This window comes from Stigmatopora argus, chromosome 1 (assembly GCF_051989625.1).
Source record: "Stigmatopora argus isolate UIUO_Sarg chromosome 1, RoL_Sarg_1.0, whole genome shotgun sequence".
NCBI lineage: Eukaryota > Metazoa > Chordata > Actinopteri > Syngnathiformes > Syngnathidae > Stigmatopora > Stigmatopora argus.
This window is the reverse complement of record NC_135387.1, coordinates 20,916,766-20,934,288: the sequence shown is the minus strand read 5'-3', so window position 1 is coordinate 20,934,288 and position 17,523 is coordinate 20,916,766. Positions and strand designations below refer to the sequence as shown.

Below are 17,523 nucleotides of genomic sequence, written 5' to 3'. Positions count from 1 at the left end.
GGAATGTGGGAGGAAACCAGAGTACCCAGAGGAAACCCACATAGGCCCGGGGAGAACATGAAAACTCAGGTGGACGTGACCTGGATTTGAACCCAAGACCCTAGAGCTGTGAGGCCGACACGCTAACCACTCGCTCCACCGGGCCGCCCAGCCATCAGTGCTCATTCACAAATATAGAAATGGCATAAAATGAAATGCCAAGATGACACTGTGTCCTACAAATAGAAGGGAGCAGAATCCAAAGTGTGAATACTGGCCGTAAATACACCTACATGTGTTCAGCAGTTTCTGTCCTCTTCGAACATATGTACTCAACTCGGAATGCATTTATAGCCCATTTGCAATCAAAAAATAGTTAATCAGGCAGAAAGAAAGTGTTGATTAAACCAGTTCGAATAGCCCAGATGATGCAATTAACATCCCTTAATCAAATGTATCATAAGATCAGCAGACCTAAGACTGCATACAGCACAGAACACTCCGTTACATGTCAACATTGCACACAAAGCGTCTGCCATTTTAGTTTTCCCTTCCTGTCATTCTTGCGCTTCCCATGGAGGCTATAAATACTCACTCCAATTAAGTCCTACGTTACATTGTCCTACTCAAACTGCTTCTGAGAGTAAACAAGTTAAAGCACCTTAGTGGCATACAGCTAGGTCATCTCATTAAAGACCAATATCATAAAAACCCTGTTGTCTGAGCAACGGCTCCCTGCGTTTCCATGGCAACTGAGCCCCCATGTCAAAGTGGTAGGACGAGAGGGGGAGGAGATCATGTGAACCAATGGTGAGCAATGGAACGCCATCAGTACGAGAGGAATGAAGAGAGGACCATGGCCACCTGGAACAGGCTGACCTCTAGCGGTCAAATTTTGCTGTTGCAGGCAATTCGAGGAGAACTGATTTTAAGGATGGAGTAAAACACAAAAAAGGGGGCGAAAATACTCATCTTGGAGCATCTTAAACACAGTAAACAACTCTGCTCGGATTTCCTAATTATGTTAAAAATAACAATGACTTTCAGATTACGTTGTTGTAAAAGTGCGTCTGGTCTGACGTTGGACGACGCTTCTTGTATTAGAGATTGACATCTTCTTTGATATTGATTGTTGACTCACGCGTCGCAGGTCGTGCGTCGACGCGCCACGTGGATTGGCTTCATTTTAAAGACTCCGTTTGGAACGTTCTCTGTGTCATAAGTAGGAATGGCGAGTGGATGGAACAGACCCCAACATTTTCCCCAAGACCAACCAGATCAGATTCCTACAAGCGAAGAAAAGTATCCGCAACCCGCTGTGGGTCTTCTGTAGTTAGGGGCCATCAATGAGATTCTTCAGGCTTACTTTCAAGTGCTTCGTCGACGGCTTTTGAGTCTCCTCCAGCCTGCGGACACCTTCCACCCGATCCCAACACTTGCTTCTCTTTTCATATTTGACCGCCATTGCCTGAGCTCATCAGGAACTGCGGGGCATTTAACTGAAGCCTTCCAAAAACTAAGTGACAGCAAAATAACCAAGGTATGAATATATATATATATATATATATATATATATATATATATATATATATATATATATATATATATATATATATATATATATATATATATATATATATATATACATATATATATATATATATATCTTCCATTGTCGATACCCTACAAATGAATAAAAAGATGCTCAAGTGAGCAGTGAGTCCAAAAATGTAACAGTAAATTCTAAAACACATTACTATACAAATTGTAGAAGTTTAAATAAAAGGTAGTGCTCCAAAAACTGATGTGAGTTTCTCACGTCTTTCATACAAAATTGGGACATTTTGGCCCATTTTAAAGGGTAGTTGAGGACCGTGGAACGAATAAGAGAATTTGCATATAAAGTACTGCTGTACTTACGAAATTTTCAACTTACGAAAAAATTCTGGGACCAATTAATTTCGTAAGTAAAGGTACGACTACTAACCATTTGAATAATAAAATTACACTGTCTTTAACATTTAAATTAACTTTAGTCGCTTGTGTTTTACATTTCAATTCTATTTAGTGGCATATAGGTGGTACCACACGTGCATCAGCAAGTGATTTATTGAATTTTGCAGGTAGATTAACTGATCAGCAATTATCAGCTTTCATCAATCAAAAACTATTATTTATAGCTCCCCTAAAGAAGACAACTACAAGTGTCTACAGCACATGTGTCAAAGTAGCGGCCCGGGGGCCAAATCTGGCCCGCCGCATCATTTTGTGTGGCCCGGGAAAGTCAATCATCATCGAGTGTCGACTTTCTGTTTTAGGATCAAATTAAAATGAAGAGTATAGATGTATATTAAATTTGCTGATTTTCCCCCTTTTAAATCAGTAATTGTATTTTTTTATCATTTTTTTTCTGTGTTTTTAGTTCAAAAATCATTTTGTAAAATCTAAAAATATATTTAAAAAAGCTAAAATAAACATTGTTTTAGATCTATAAAAAACTGAATGTTCAGGGCTTTTAATCCAGTTCCATTTATATAAAAAAAATCTAAATATTATATCTAAAATGCCCCGGCCCACATGAAATCGAGTTGACGTTAACGCGGCCCGCGAACCAACCCAAGTCCAACACCCCTGGTCTACAGTGATATATATGCATATATTGATTTATAAAATACAGAATGTGAGGATTTTTTTGTAATTGGTCAAGTGCATTCTTTTTCCAGGTTGAAGCACTATCTGAAAAATGGAAGCAGGAGACCTTTTTGAAAGAGGTGGGGAGTCTTTTAACCCCCTAGTGCCAATGTGTGATGTAAGCCCATCATGCGATGCAAATGGAACAGCTGAAATAGTGTCACTGGACCAGCATAAAGCCTCTGAAGAGGAGAAAGAAAGAGAACAATGGACCAGACAAATGGACTTCATCATGTCCTGCGTGGGTTTTGCTGTAGGCTTGGGCAATGTGTGGCGCTTTCCTTACCTTTGCTACAAGAATGGAGGAGGTGAGCTTCATTGACTTCTCAAAAGGCCACTATGCAAAAAAAAAGCGGTGTTGCTAAATTTGAATCACTGGTGTAATTATTTCCCTGAAAGTATTTGGACATAAATCTGTACATTGGTCAAACTCGGATTGGTACAAAAATTAATGGTTAGGGATGAATGATAAACATTGTGATTTTTGCTTCTCTGTATGTGAATATATTTTGAATGTTCTTTTCTCAAACAACAAATAAATTAGTGTGTATCATTATTGAGAGGAATATCAGATTTAGTAAATACGTTTTTGGATTTTTCCATTAAAAAAATAAATAAATAAATACATTGCCGTAATCCACATGTACAAATTGACAAGGTGTTTTTTCCCCTTTTGCAGGTGTTTTCCTCATCCCCTACTTGCTGGTAGTGTTCATTGGGGGCATTCCCGTCTTCTTCCTGGAAATTGCTTTGGGACAATTCATGAAGCAGGGAGGGCTTGCCGCCTGGAACATTGCACCTCTTTTCCAAGGTACCACTTAGCGTCAAAACCGCTGTTACTCCATTCGCTCATGGTCTCTTTCCATTTCTCCCTGACAGGGTTGGGGTTGGCCTCAATGGTGATTGTGTTCTTCTGCAACACCTACTACATCATGGTTCTGGTGTGGGGTCTCTACTTTCTCTACCATTCTTTCACCAATGAACTTCCATGGGCCACCTGTGGAAACCCTTGGAACACCCACAAGTGTACATTGAACTTCAGTCGATCCTGCAACGACAGCGAAGCCTCATCAAACGTGTTCTCAAACATGTCAATCCATCGTAACAGCTGCGCAACGGAAGACATGCACTCCCCAGTCATCGAGTTTTGGGAGTATGATATTAAATTGTTCTGATTCATTATTTTGGCAAACTCCCTTTATGAATCTTTCAAATAGATGAATCATGTCAAGCATCACTCACTTTTACTTTTCATCCAAACATTTTTGATGTATTTTGCTTGGTGTTTTGTTCACAGGCACAAAGTTCTCCATCTGTCTAATGGGCTTCATGAGCCTGGTAAAGTCAACTACGAGGTAGCAGTGTGCCTCATTATTACCTGGATCATTGTTTACTTCTGCGTATGGAAAGGGGTCAAATCCACAGGGAAGGTAGGGATTGCTTTTTTTCAGTTGATCCTAAGTTTGTATCCTTTATTTGCAAGCCTACACTGGATATGCACAAACTTTGTAGACTTGTAATGTAGTGGCTGATGCATTCTTGTTCCCTCAACACCTGAAAAATCCTTGTTAGTCGCGTAAAATTCAGCAATTGCAGCCATTTACTGTACATAAGCACACAGCAGAGTTCTACCAAATTCCTAGCTGATGCATGCATTAAATGGATTTTCACACATTGACATAGTCAGTCATCATCATTAGCATAACAGATCCTTTTACACATTGGAAACATTGAATCTAGTTTCTTGCACTGTACTGCTTTTTTCACTAGACTACCGTAGTGTCATACAAGGTCTACCTTTATTAATTAGCATTTTTCATTCTTCCTTTAGGTCATATATTTCACTGCTCTGTTTCCATATGTGGTTCTGTTTATTCTTTTGGTACATGGCGTCACCCTACCTGGAGCACTAGATGGGATTGTGTACTACCTGAAACCGGACTGGTCAAAACTAAAAGAAGCACAGGTAGACTCATAATTGTGTCATTGTCTGTTTTTCTGATTGGGCAAGTAAAGCACTGTTTCTGGTAGGTTTGGGTTGACGCTGGTACCCAGATTTTCTTCTCCTACGCCATCGGTTTGGGTGCACTGACTGCACTGGGCAGCTACAACCGCTTCCATTACAACTGTTACCAGTGAGTTTAAAAACGAAGACTAACGGAGAGATCATGAATACATCTCATCAACTTGATTTATCTCCATTTGGAACCTTTTGACCAACAATGTAGCAAGGTGTATGTGTTTTGTAATCCATCTTTTATGTTTCTAGAGATGTGTTCGTGCTGGCGGTCATTAACAGCGGGACCAGCTTTTTTGCGGGCTTTGTTGTGTTCTCTGTGTTGGGCTTCATGGCAGCAGAGCAAGGTGTGGACATTAGTCATGTAGCAGAAAGTGGTAAGTATAGTATGCTGTGGTATCCAGAAAAAAACAACCATGGAATATCCAAGTTACTCCCTAAATGGCGTTAATGTTGAACTGTTTGTTATTGTGTAGGACCCGGGCTAGCCTTTATAGCCTACCCCAAGGCTGTAACTTTGATGCCGTTTGCACCATTCTGGGCAGCACTCTTCTTTTTTATGTTGCTCGTATTGGGCTTGGACAGTCAGGTAAAATGGACAATCCCTATGTTGGTCTTTTGGACAACTTCTCAACAGATAACTTGGTACCCAACTTGGCTTCAATATTCTAGCAATGTTTGGTTTTTTTACTACAAAGCTAAATAATGTGCCTCATGGCATTGCATAGGCATATTTCTGAATTGTTAGTTAGGTTTATTAATGGACATTTTTAAATCCTACACATGTGCGTGTCAGTCATCATAGCTGACTCCACGGCCTCCTTGATTTTTTTTCCCACTTCAGTTTGTTGGAGTTGAGGGTTTCCTAACCGGAATCATGGACATGATTCCTCATAATTTGTCCAAGCGATACTTGCGGCGAGAGGTGATGGCAGCCATCTGCTGTGGCGTCTGCCTCCTCATTGATGTAGCCATGATCACTGAGGTACAATTGTGTTATTGCTTCATAAATTTGCACCCTTCAGATGAATAATTCAAGATTAGCTCATTGGGTGCTGTTGATGTTGATTGGCATCCAGTCCGTTTAGACTGGAAGGGCTGGCAGTGATTGATCGTGCAGTATTGCCTTAAAGTAGACTATTTGGCTTCAGTTCTTTTTTTATTGATGCAAACTGTCAAAGTTGGTATTTACAAGAAATTCAAAATCATTTTCCGCCAGGGAGGGATGTATGTGTTCCAGCTGTTTGATTACTACTCTGCAAGTGGTATCACTCTGCTGTGGCAGGCTTTCTGGGAGTGTGTGGTCATCGCTTGGGTCTATGGTAAGACAAGCCCTGCATTCACAGAATGCTTTTCTTCGCTTGCTATTGATCACAAAAGTTGATCCAGTGGACTTGCCTTTTAACTTCACCACACTCAGGAGCGGACCGTTTCATGGGCGATGTGGTTCGCATGATTGGGTATAAGCCCCTCCCCTACATGAAGTGGTGCTGGTCCTACATCACACCCCTTGTCTGCATTGTAAGTGCCGTTTTGCATGTTTTCACCCATGGTGCCAAATATCTGACATTTCCATGTGTCTCTAGGGAGTGTTTCTCTTCCACGTCCTAAACTACACACCTCTAACATACAACAATGTGTACACATACCCATTGTGGGGTGAACTTTTTGGCTGGGCTTTGGCCCTTTCTTCCATGCTGTGTATCCCCCTCACTGCTATCTACAAGCTGCTTCGCTCCCATGGATCACTGCGGGAGGTGAGTTTATCTGATCTGCATGAAATCTTTTTGTCTACGCTTCACATTTGAAATCTGTAGCATTGCGGCCATTCACTATCATTTGGATTTGTAGCGATGGATGCGCCTCATATCTCCAAGATGGGGCAGGCATCACCTGGAGATATTTCTTGCCGAGAATGAGGCCGTACTACAGGCGGATTCCAAGAGTATTCGTCTCTCTGAAAGTGTTATCTGAAAGATCAATTGGAGTAAAGCCATGTTGTCCTTCGAATCAGTTAACCCCAAATAAACACCTAGTAAAATTATAAAAGCATACACACAGTACCGTTAAACTTGAAAGCTGAACCAATATAGACCTTAAGTGACCTGTTACTACTGTTCCTTTATCACTTGCTATCATAACTGTACGCATCAGTTCTAATTTCAAATCTGAATTAAAAAGAAAAATGTCTTCCATTTATTCTTTGTGTTTTTGTTTTAAGTAAGTGTCAAACCAGGGAACTCAACGGGTGATGATTCAATTTCATGAATTGCAGTTTATTGCGGTACAAAGTTCCGTTTCTTCCCCTTTCCAAATAGCATGCACATGATTGCTTCATTGTTTGATAAAGGTAGCCGGTTATTAGGCGGAGATACGTATAAGTAAACATTCAAGACAAGCACCAGTAACAAACTTGCACATGTGCTCATCTGTGAAATAGGAAGAATAGAGAAGAAAGTATGGAATCTAAAGCAACTAGTTCTTTGGTAATTTCATTAGAATTAGTTTGCCTTTGTTTTTATTGTGTTTATTACAGCAATAATAAGTGGCTCCTAGCGATTTTTGTGGGGAAAGATTGCATGCATGCATTAGTACACTTGTCATGAAAGGATAAATGCATTAGTTTTGGGAATTATTTTGGATCCAATCCGGGAAATGAGAATAAAGATCAACGATTTTGGAATTAAAAACAATGGCACACCTCACCAATACTTATTCTATTAGAGCCATTATTGAAAATGAATTGACTTGTAGTGACTTCAAAATAAATTCTATTAGAGCCATTGAAAATGAATTGACTTGTAGTGACTTCAAAATAAGTGCACTTGTTAATATTTTATACATCTACTGATATTGTGAATCAGTATTGAATTTGTGGGTGTACATATATGAGCGTTTTTAACCAATTTTAGTGATAATAATGGATGGCATCACTGTACGCTACAATAGATTATACAAATGTGCAATTCAGTGTTTTAATAAAATAAAGATATAGACGTAGATATTGACATACAATCGATTGGTGTTACACCAATTGACTGCCAACATGATCTTGGGTCTTTGAAATAGAAGTAAACCAAAGATGTCAGCATAATTGGATATTGACAATACTGACAGTACAAAACCAGCCCTTCCCGATCTCTTATTGTAAGAGATCTAAGATTTATACTGACAATTGTTGAACGATCACTGCAATTCATGGTCATTCATCCTTGGAGTTGCTTTTTCAACAACAACAAAAAGTGAAATGACCAGACTACTTTAAAATAGTGTTGTTTTAGATTTCCTTACCTAAGCAACCTTCTTCTCACTCTTTAGAAGACTCACAGGCTATAAATACACACTGCTATTACTCCAGTGTAAAATTCTCACACTCTACCCCCTCTCTAAGAGCCACGGAGCGTGAGCGCTTGAGTGAAGAAATACTGGCTCATCTCATTAGACAATATAACAAAAAGCGTGTTGTCTGAGCAACGGCTCCCTACATTTCCATGGCAATTGCACCCCCACGTTAAGGTGCTGGATTTTCTTCCTATTTAGGGGAGGAGACAATGGTGAGCAATGGAATGCCATCAGTACACTAACAAGGGTCAGAGGAGGATGGCGAGCTGGAAAAGGCTGTCCTCTGGTGGTCACATCTCGGTGATGAAGAAAACATCCTGGCAAAGCGAAGGATGGATTTGAGCTGTGACCTCATGATTCTCATGTAAACGATGCAAATATGGCTAACTCACGTGGAAGTTGTCGGTCTGTCCCATTTTATCCAGGATGTGAAGCACTGCATCGTGAATAGTGGCAAAAATCCTGCTCTTTGGGATGGATGCGGAGAAGAAACTTGCTCTTTCCAGCTCCTCCACCACACGGGCTAATATTTGACCAGAATGAAGCGCATGTATGTATATAAATACAGAACACACTAGTTGGGGAAAAAAAAGTTAAGGATATTTGGCTTTGGATGAAATTTAGGCATGACCTACATTCAAAAGAGTTCTGACGGCCAAATGTAGGTTGCTACCCGTAAATTCAAATTGCATTTTAACATCTTAACAGAATATCCTGAACTTTTTCTAATGTCTTGACTATTTGAAAAAACACTGACCTTGACATTCACTGAGATAGACCCCAACACCAATTTCTCCCAAGTCCCTGAATATCTGGATAAAAAAGCAAACATTTAAAGAACTTTTCAGAGCAAAACCTTGCTCCTCAGAGTACTCGTACATTTTTCAAGGTCTTGACAGCCACGGTGTCTAAAAAAATGGTTGTTGAGAGGTCCAAAATGAGGCTGTGAGGAATGTCAGTGGGGCATATCTTGTCGTCACTGTCCTTTGAAGCCTGAGTGATGGTGTCTGACTGCTGGGACGCCATGTTGGATTTATTGTCACATGTGTCAGATTCATAAGCATTGTTCACATGGCCTTTCCCCAGTTCATGAGCTGGACATTCTATCAAGTTTGGGGCTTCGCCAGGCTTGAAATTGTTTCCTTTTACTTCTGCAGGGGTTTTTGTCTTTCCAAAAGAGAATATGCGATTGAGGCGATTGCTGGCCCTCTGAGAGGGAAAAAAAAGAGAATATGTATATATTTTGTGGTTATTTTTAAGTGAACATAACATTTCAAGTCCAAATTTAATATAACATACCTGGTGGTTTTGGTCATTTTTGGCTTTCTTGTTCTGTTTCTTCACTATTTCTGCTTCATTTTTCTTTGCTGCCAGCAGCTTTGCGATTCGAATGCCGCTCTAGCCAAACAAGTGAAAATATGGAGTGTAAGATTGAGACGTTAAAAAACTTGCATAGTGATCTGCACATCAAATGGAAATAGCAATCAGACATCAAAATGCCAGGTTCTATATGTTCGTGGACAAACACATACTTTCTCTTGTAAGGCCTCCAAGTACATCTCAGCATTGGTGTAATAGATAGTTGCAGAAGAACGGAAGATTTTAATTCCAGGAATTTCTTTAGCCTGCAGTCAGAATCGTACATTGCTTTTAAAATGAAGTGTGATACTTGGACTCCAGCATTATCTAGTGTAACCCATTTACTGCCATTGATGTTATTGACCTTCAATACATTTAAACTAGGATGGCTGGTGATGAATGATCAAGTTTGAATACCATTAATTCCAATCGACTTCCAATTTATTAGAAATGGAAGGGGCTGGTAGATAGTGATCATTCATTGTCAGCCTATTTAGCAATGGGTAGTAAATATAATTTGATGATTTTTTAAGCACATGGTTACGTATTTCATTTTTTTAAATTGCCTTGTGTTAAATTTTGCTATACAAATATAAGTTTGCCTTGCTTTCAATCTTAAGGCAGTAAACCACTGGATCATAGGGATAATGGTACTTAATGTTGTTTAATTTTTTTGCAATTGTGGCAATGATTAAGCAACCAATCATTGTTTTTTTCCATGTTGATATCAACAATAGTTTATTTGATAATGCTCTGTGTTCTAATATCTTTCCAGCAGAAAGCCATTGTTGCATTGATATTCTTATTACCTCCTTGTATGAGTCGATATCCAGATACAAATTGGTGCCTGGCACTTGGCCCAAGATCGAATAGCGTGGCCTGGGAGAGAGGACAACACAAAACATAAAAGTGCCTCACATGTACATGCATTATACTATGTTTAGGTTTGAGTAATAAGGTGTACGTACAGTTGGGTCCTGAAGATAACCGTCAACAGAGAGAAGGCAATGGAGACTGCCAAACCCAAGTCCAAATTAAGCAGAATGGTGCTTACGAAGGTTACCAGCCACACAAGCTAGAGGGCAGTAAAATACAATCATTTGAAACTAATGAAAAGCTAAGTAGGCCTAGTTGATCTTCGCTAGTAATTACTATTTATTCATACCAGATCAACCTTGTCGGTCTTCCACAGCATAGGCACGTCCATAAACTGCTTAAACATTCCTTTTAAGTTCACAAACACGATAGTCGATAAGACAGCCTGTAGAAAATGCACAAACAGGCAAGACAAGGCAAAAAGTCACATCATTAAAACGCAGGCAGCGAAATAAGGGATAAAACATTCCAGATAATCTCAGAGAAAGGCATTTGACCTTTCTGAAAGTAAAATATCTGCAGTGAAACCGTTACCTTGGGGAGATCTTCAAAAAGAGATCCTATTTTCAACACTGTTATCAGAACGACAACAGAAGAAATCAGTCCAGCGACCTGATAATAAAAGCACAATACATTCCATAACGATCACCAGAGAAATTTGTAAAACTTTTGATTACTTGTGTCTTTCCTCCAGTGCTTTCTTGGACAAGGCTTCGAGACATTGAGCAAGTCACGGTATAACACTGAAAACAGCTGCCAATGGTGTTGCTAAGTCCGAGAGCTACCAGCTCCTGGGAGGATAACAGAAATAAAGCACACAATACTTTGCATTTAATTACATTTACTGTGGTTAATCAACCTATGACATGAGAAAAGTGTGTACAGTCTTTGGTTCAATGACATTAGTGTACTGTTCATTAACTTTATAGCCATGTCAACACATTATTTGCAAACTGAAAGCATTGGCAGGCATATCTAAGAAGCACAAGGGTGCATTAGGTTTGTTCAGCATTAATGATTCATCAAAGTAGCTCTTAAGCACCAGAGTGCTCTGCTTCACACGATTTCACGCATAACTGTCAAAAATACCAAAATAAATCTACGTGTTCGGACGTTTTTTTTAATATGTATAAGTCTTAGTTTGACTGTTTTAGAGGAACATAAATGATTAAATAGTGGGGAAAGAGAAATTGAGTATCAACAATTTTCTGGACACAATGTGAATAGTCTATTATGCAATGTGCAACCAGGATGGAGAATTTTGGGTAATGGTAGCATATAAGCACTTGACGGAGGTTTACTTAACAACTTGATTCATTTAGTAAGCTGACTGTGCACTGTTTAACAAATGCATTTTGAATTCCTGTGAAGTTTATACATGATTGATTGTTTATTATTCTGTCTCTTTGCCCTCAGTCAGCTGGTATAATGCCCGATACTTGTTGTGGATACGAAATTGTAAGGATTATGAATTATTGATGTATTATTGTAATGTCAATTTTGTGTTTGTGAAGCTCTTTGGGATCTTTGGATATTTCAGGCCTGTCTAAATGAACTTGATTTCATGTGACTAGTCTAAATATTTACACAGCAATCAGCCACGGTTTCAGCCTCCTTTAAAGTGATACAATCAGCAATTTCAATCTATGACTATTGGTAATTACAGAATTGGAGAACATTTTACCTAATACCTTTTCAATTTTAAATAAAAACATGAATATGTAGACAGAAACATGCAATTTCTAAGCAAAATGACTTCTTTATGAACCAAATCTAAAAAAGCTAAGCCAATGTTCGAAAATATCTTTTTAAAATATCCAATAGTACATCTGGAGTACCTACTTTCCAATGACCAAGTGGAATCTCAAATAAAACAGTGAAAATGAGATTTAAATGTATTTTTTTGTGTGTGTTTGTTTTGTGTTACTTTTGTCTTTGCTGTCTCTTGCAACTGGGAATATTTTTATTCATAATTAATGTGAAGACATAGACACAATGATAAAATAATAATAATAATAATAATGACATTCATGTCTGGCAGGATCATTGTTACCTCTGTCCGCAGTTAGAGCAGTTTTATTTAAACCATGTGAATAAACAAAAACATTCTTAGTTTTTATCACACTGTAGCACATTCCAGAAAAACGTACATGTCACGTGAATAAAATTATGCGGAAAATTTTAACTAGACTTATTATCTATAAGACAACCCATAATTATTCTGTTTGTATTTAATGTTAACTGAGGTGTTGTAATGAGAACAGCAAATGTACTACAATGTGTGTATGAACGTGCGCACCTTACCTGGTTGCTATCCACCTGGTAGCCATGTTTGAGAGCAAACGTTTTACCGAGAGAAATCGCTATGGCGTAGCCCACAATGGCCAGGGCAAATGCATCGCCTATCAGCGCAGAGAAGAGTGTCGCGTCAGGGGGTCTGGGGGCCTGAAGCCTGAGCGGGATGAACATTTATAAGAAAGGATTAGGTGGAAGATCATAATCATTTGTTAGTCATAGGTTAAAGACATGTTGGCCTATTTCTGTTCAATGATCTTAACTATGATCTGTTGGTATGTTGTTTCTTCTTGACCCAAGCATGAAGGACTGTGTACTCAATTTAACCTTTGTTAATATTTATCTTATATATTCTACAGATGTTCTTTTGTCCTAACATATTTTAATAATCCCATTCATGTTTCTCCTAGTTGCAACACTACTATATAAGAGAGAATAACTTTTTGAAGTGTCCAAAATGAAATAAAATCATGACACAAAATACTACATTCATTAGTTAATGATAATAATATTTTCTATTCAACAGTTGCTGCCCGGCGACTTGAGTGCTTAGCACGTCGGCCTCACAGCTCTGGGGTCCTGGGTTCAAATCCAGGTCGGTCTACCTATGTGCAGTTTACATCTTCTCCCCGGGCCTTTGTGGGTTTTCTCTGGGTACTCTGATTTCATTTTCTTATTTTTCGCAACATAGTATATTTTTGGGACTGTCCTCTTAAAACCTAGTCTTAGCATTGCGATTTTAAATCGCCACAGACATTGTTGCCTTTATTATCTAATCTGTTGCGAGCTTTTCATCAATGGAGGGAGTCAATAATAAATTAACAAAGGTTTACTCACCCACTCGGTATCGCGCCAACAACGTCAATGCTGTATTTTTCCGGAAGGCCCCCAAAATGAGATATGATTGTTGCCGCTATAATCTGTGAATAGTATAAGAATGATTAGAAAATCGGTAATATATGACCAAGACCGCATCCATCTGATTTGCAGGAAAAATGTAAAGTCTAGTCATACACACTGAGATTAGATGTTTTGTTTTGTTTTGTTTTGTTTAATGACTGACATTGTCAGAACTCACCACTACGAGTTCTATGGGTATAGGCAGGGGCAGCTTCTGCCTATAGCGTTCATTAATCTCTTTGACCACAATGAGAACAGCGAGCGCCACCAGACTCACTACCAGTTCAGGTATTACTGTCTGAGGTATCAAGCGACAGATTTCCACCAGAGTCTGTCATGAGAAAAAAAAGTGGACAACCAGTATAGTAACAATGTTCGATGGTGAAGTCGGGATGAGTTTTAATGTGACATACTCACATAAATTAGTGAGAGAGGACCGGAGAAGCGAACTGGATTGACACCAAACAAATATTTCAGCTGGGAACCCAACACATGACACGCTGACGCTGTGGTGTAGCCTCGGACCAGTGGCTCCGATAAGTAAGTGACTACAAAACCAAACCTCACTATACCTAACAGTATCTTTAGAAGATGGGGGGAAGAAAAGGTTAAAAAAAAAAAACTCACCATAGAGGACAATTTTGCAAAAACAGTAGAGACAAACCTGAAACAACCCTACCAGGAGTGTCAGTGAACAGGCTATCTGGACTCTGTAAGCATCCCGTTCATCCAAGTTTACACTTCCTGTGCCATTAGTACCATTAATTAGAAAGTTACTGTCAGGAGCCAGCCGCTCTGTCACACTTCCAATCATGATACTGATCACTGCAAAGGTACCTAAAAATACAAAAGACTTTTTAAAAAATGTATTAAGACTCAAGCAAGGATGTCTGTGTTTCATCTTTCAACTTACCAATGGAAATGTGTTTGGAAGTGCCAAAGATGAAATACACCAGCACTGGGAAGAGTGAGGTGTACAGGCCAAACACGGGGGGCAAAGAAGCTAAAAGAGCATACGCCATACCTGGTACGAAAATAAATTCATTAATAATTATACATATGTCATCTGACTCAACGGAAAGCTGTCATGATATACAATCATAGACTTTACCCTGTGGTAGATGCATGATGCTCACACTGCAGCCAGAGATCAAATCCCCGAGTGCATTTTTTTTAATGGAGTATTTAGGCAACCAGCCAAGGACAGGTACCCAGCGCAATACTATTTCCTTTGCACGGGGTACTGAGCACCTGTAACAGCCCAGAAAGTCACCAATCTCCATTAAAGGGCTTCATTGTTTTTCCAAATGATACACAAACTGAGGTGATAAGTTGCCATTGATACATTTATATTTCTTACAGCAAAAACTAGGGTTGCAAATGACAATAGGTATCAGTTCTTTGGACGCCGATATTTGCCCATATTACATGGAGCCTATCCCAACCAACAATGGGCAGAAGGCAGTGTATACGCCCTGAATTTGTTGCCAGCCAACCGCAGGGCTCCAGCCAAAGCATTAAAAGATATTACTTTGTGAGAATTGCTACACCTGTTTAAAAAAGTACTCGGGGTGGCCTTGAAAACTTGCGCACTGGCTAAAAAGTCTTTGTGTGAAAACAAACAAGGTATTTGAAAAAGCCACTAGTATAGATATAATGGGCTCACAGACTGTATGGGCTTTACTGAGGTGCATTACAAATAACACTGAACAATCAAGACATGATTAATATTTGCAGAAATATACTTTATGATGAAATCTCTAAGGATTTTTTTATTTAGCACTTTCAGTTAGATTTATTATAGCAGTTTGCAGTGATGTCAAACTTACTGCTTTACTTAAGGCGGAGCGGGGATATTAAATGGGGCTCTTAGTATGCTCGATGTAGTTTGACGTGACTGGAAAATATTGTAAAATGGTGTTAATTGTTCAATAGATCTCAGAGTTGCAGTTCAATCTTAGTGAAGGCAATGGTATTTGTTTCTCATCTCATTTTCTGGACCGCTTTATCCTCACTAGGGTCACGGGGGGGTGCTGGAGCCTATCCCAGCTGACTTTGGGCCAGAGGCGGGGGACACCCTGAATTGGTGGCCAGGCAATCATAGGGCACAAGGAGACAAACAAACATTCACGCTCACACTCATACCTAAGGGCAATTTTAGAGTGTCCAATCAGTCTACCATGCATGTCTTTGGAATGTGGGAGGAAACTGGAGTGCCTGGAGAAAACCCACACAGGCCCAGGGAGAACATGCAAACTCCACACAGGTGGACCGACCTGGATTTTAACCCTGTGAAGCCGACATGCTAACCGCTCAGCCACCGGGCCGCCCCGGTATTTATTTCTGTGGCCAGTAAATCTATTTGTCGTGTGACATTTTACATCCAAAACACATGTATTTATGATATGTCATAAGTTAATATTTACAATAAAGCAAATCAATCAACTTTACCTTAACATTATCAATAACGGGCTTCATTCATCACCACTGACTTGTTGGCTGACATGTTTACAGCCACTCAAATTAAAGTTTACATCAAAACGACAACCATATGTACACCCAACCATTACCTGCTGGTCCTTAAATCTTATTTTTTTAATATATGTATATTGTTGTTGTTTACCTGAAGAAGCTTTTCAGCTGTTCTCTGAAGGTTGGCTTTGTGGACCAGTTGCCCTTTTTTGCCACTTGATCCAGACATAACTCATCTAGAACCAGACGTTGCACAGAATACTCCACAGAAGAACATCCCTTTTCCTCCATGTTAGTGTGTGTTCGCCTCTCTTGGAATTAAGACTGGTTTGCGCTCTTTGCCCGAGGTTACTCTTGAAACTCCCACTTTTGCACATTAATTGGTGACAAGTTAGTGAAGCAGCCTTTATGTGCTCTACGGATTAACACTGCCTTTTCCTTAAGGGGCTGTTGTGGGGGGTGACTGTTATTTTCCCTCCTTTTAAATGACAACCACCACTCCTTGAATTTCTCTTTTACACACCCACACCCCTCCCCACATGGCTAGGCTCTGTGAATATTTCTTTTGGAACAGTTTAGACCCAATAAACAAGTTCCCATTGTAAATAACTTTGTTATATTTAAAGATGAAAATACTTGCACCACGTTTTTTGTTTTATCCGTTTATGGGGCAGTCATTGAACTTTCTCATTTTCTCCCAGTCAAAATGAATTGAAAAATACTGCCAACCCTCCCAGTTAAATTTTTGAGGACGTCTAGCTCCAACAATGGCACTGAAATGGGCTCTTTCGATGCCAGCCATCATTAGTGTGTTATTGGGTGCCATAACCAGACTGTATTTATGTTTAAATTGATTTTATTAACATTAATATTAATTTTAATATGCATGCATTTGAAATAAATACAAAAAACGATTAACATTGCACAAAATAATAATGATAATAACCAATTTCGTCATGCGCAGTTTCTGGGTGTGATGACAAGTAGGCCCTTTGTTGTTGATGATGACGACAGGGCCTATGTCCGATTATTATTATTATTATATTTGGATAACTTTATTAATCCCGTATTCGGGAAATTTCATTGTGACAGTAGCAGAGGGTGATTAGACAGAACAACAATGCAAAAGCAGAAAGTACAAAGCAAATCAAAGTAAATGGGTTCATTAAGAACCACCAAATCCAATCATTAAGGCAGAAAAGCAGCAAAAACACAAAACGAGCAAGAGTGGACAGAGCTACTGCCGCCACCGGATACAGACTCAAAAAGATGTTGTAAAGTTGGACAAAAAACTGGAACCACACACAGGAAGTCTTCCACAAGATGGGGAACTTCTGCAGACTGTGACCGAGGTAGAGAATATGCAGTCACTTTTCCAAGCTTATCCGCACAGTTCCTCAGTAGTCTTTATTATTATTATTATTAAAATAATATAATTATAATTGGGACCTTGCATCTACATTTGTGGACCTATCCCCGTGCCATTACATACAGATGCTTTGAGTCTCATTTACTTTGGATAATCTTTAATTAATGTTTAGGTAGGTACTTGTAAAAATGCACTATTGATTGGGGTTTATCTTGCACGAGAA

At 39.2% G+C, this 17,523-nt stretch overlaps 2 protein-coding genes across 2 annotated transcripts; one reads left to right on the top strand and one right to left on the bottom strand.

Annotated features, from left to right (window-relative positions):
• Positions 1–953: 953 nt before the first annotated feature.
• LOC144080344 (sodium- and chloride-dependent creatine transporter 1-like) lies at positions 954–6,880 on the top strand. The gene is made up of 14 exons (XM_077608358.1): positions 954–1,519; positions 2,703–2,978; positions 3,350–3,481; positions 3,550–3,823; positions 3,968–4,100; positions 4,502–4,636; positions 4,702–4,805; positions 4,940–5,064; positions 5,164–5,276; positions 5,532–5,672; positions 5,907–6,009; positions 6,108–6,208; positions 6,274–6,444; positions 6,539–6,880. The coding sequence occupies exons 2-14, from the start codon at positions 2,723–2,725 to the stop codon at positions 6,659–6,661; spliced, it is 1,911 nt and encodes a 636-aa protein (XP_077464484.1). The 5' UTR covers positions 954–1,519; positions 2,703–2,722; the 3' UTR covers positions 6,662–6,880.
• A 62-nt stretch (positions 6,881–6,942) lies between these two features.
• slc26a6l2 (solute carrier family 26 member 6, like 2) lies at positions 6,943–16,400 on the bottom strand. Its single transcript, XM_077608355.1, has 19 exons — positions 16,083–16,400; positions 14,571–14,710; positions 14,373–14,483; positions 14,124–14,296; positions 13,877–14,041; positions 13,638–13,790; positions 13,397–13,479; positions 12,569–12,716; positions 10,942–11,055; positions 10,799–10,876; positions 10,554–10,649; positions 10,357–10,463; positions 10,198–10,267; positions 9,562–9,654; positions 9,329–9,427; positions 8,909–9,238; positions 8,787–8,841; positions 8,422–8,552; positions 6,943–8,346 (listed from the first exon to the last, which is right to left on the bottom strand). Exons 1-19 carry the CDS (start codon positions 16,220–16,222, stop codon positions 8,320–8,322), a joined length of 2,313 nt encoding a protein of 770 aa, XP_077464481.1. The 5' UTR covers positions 16,223–16,400; the 3' UTR covers positions 6,943–8,319.
• Positions 16,401–17,523: the final 1,123 nt, after the last annotated feature.

Coding starts and splice junctions, on each gene's coding strand:
- LOC144080344 (XM_077608358.1), top strand. CDS start 2,723: ATGGAAGCAGGAGACCTTTTTGAAAGAGGTGGGGAGTCTTTTAACCCC. Junction 6,010..6,107: donor GGTCATCGCTTGGGTCTATG/GTAAGACAAGCC, acceptor CACCACACTCAG/GAGCGGACCGTTTCATGGGC. Junction 6,209..6,273: donor TCACACCCCTTGTCTGCATT/GTAAGTGCCGTT, acceptor ATGTGTCTCTAG/GGAGTGTTTCTCTTCCACGT.
- slc26a6l2 (XM_077608355.1), bottom strand. CDS start 16,222: ATGGAGGAAAAGGGATGTTCTTCTGTGGAGTATTCTGTGCAACGTCTG. Junction 14,711..16,082: donor CAGCTGAAAAGCTTCTTCAG/GTAAACAACAAC, acceptor GGGCTGTTACAG/GTGCTCAGTACCCCGTGCAA. Junction 11,056..12,568: donor ACCAGGTGGATAGCAACCAG/GTAAGGTGCGCA, acceptor TTATCCTCCCAG/GAGCTGGTAGCTCTCGGACT.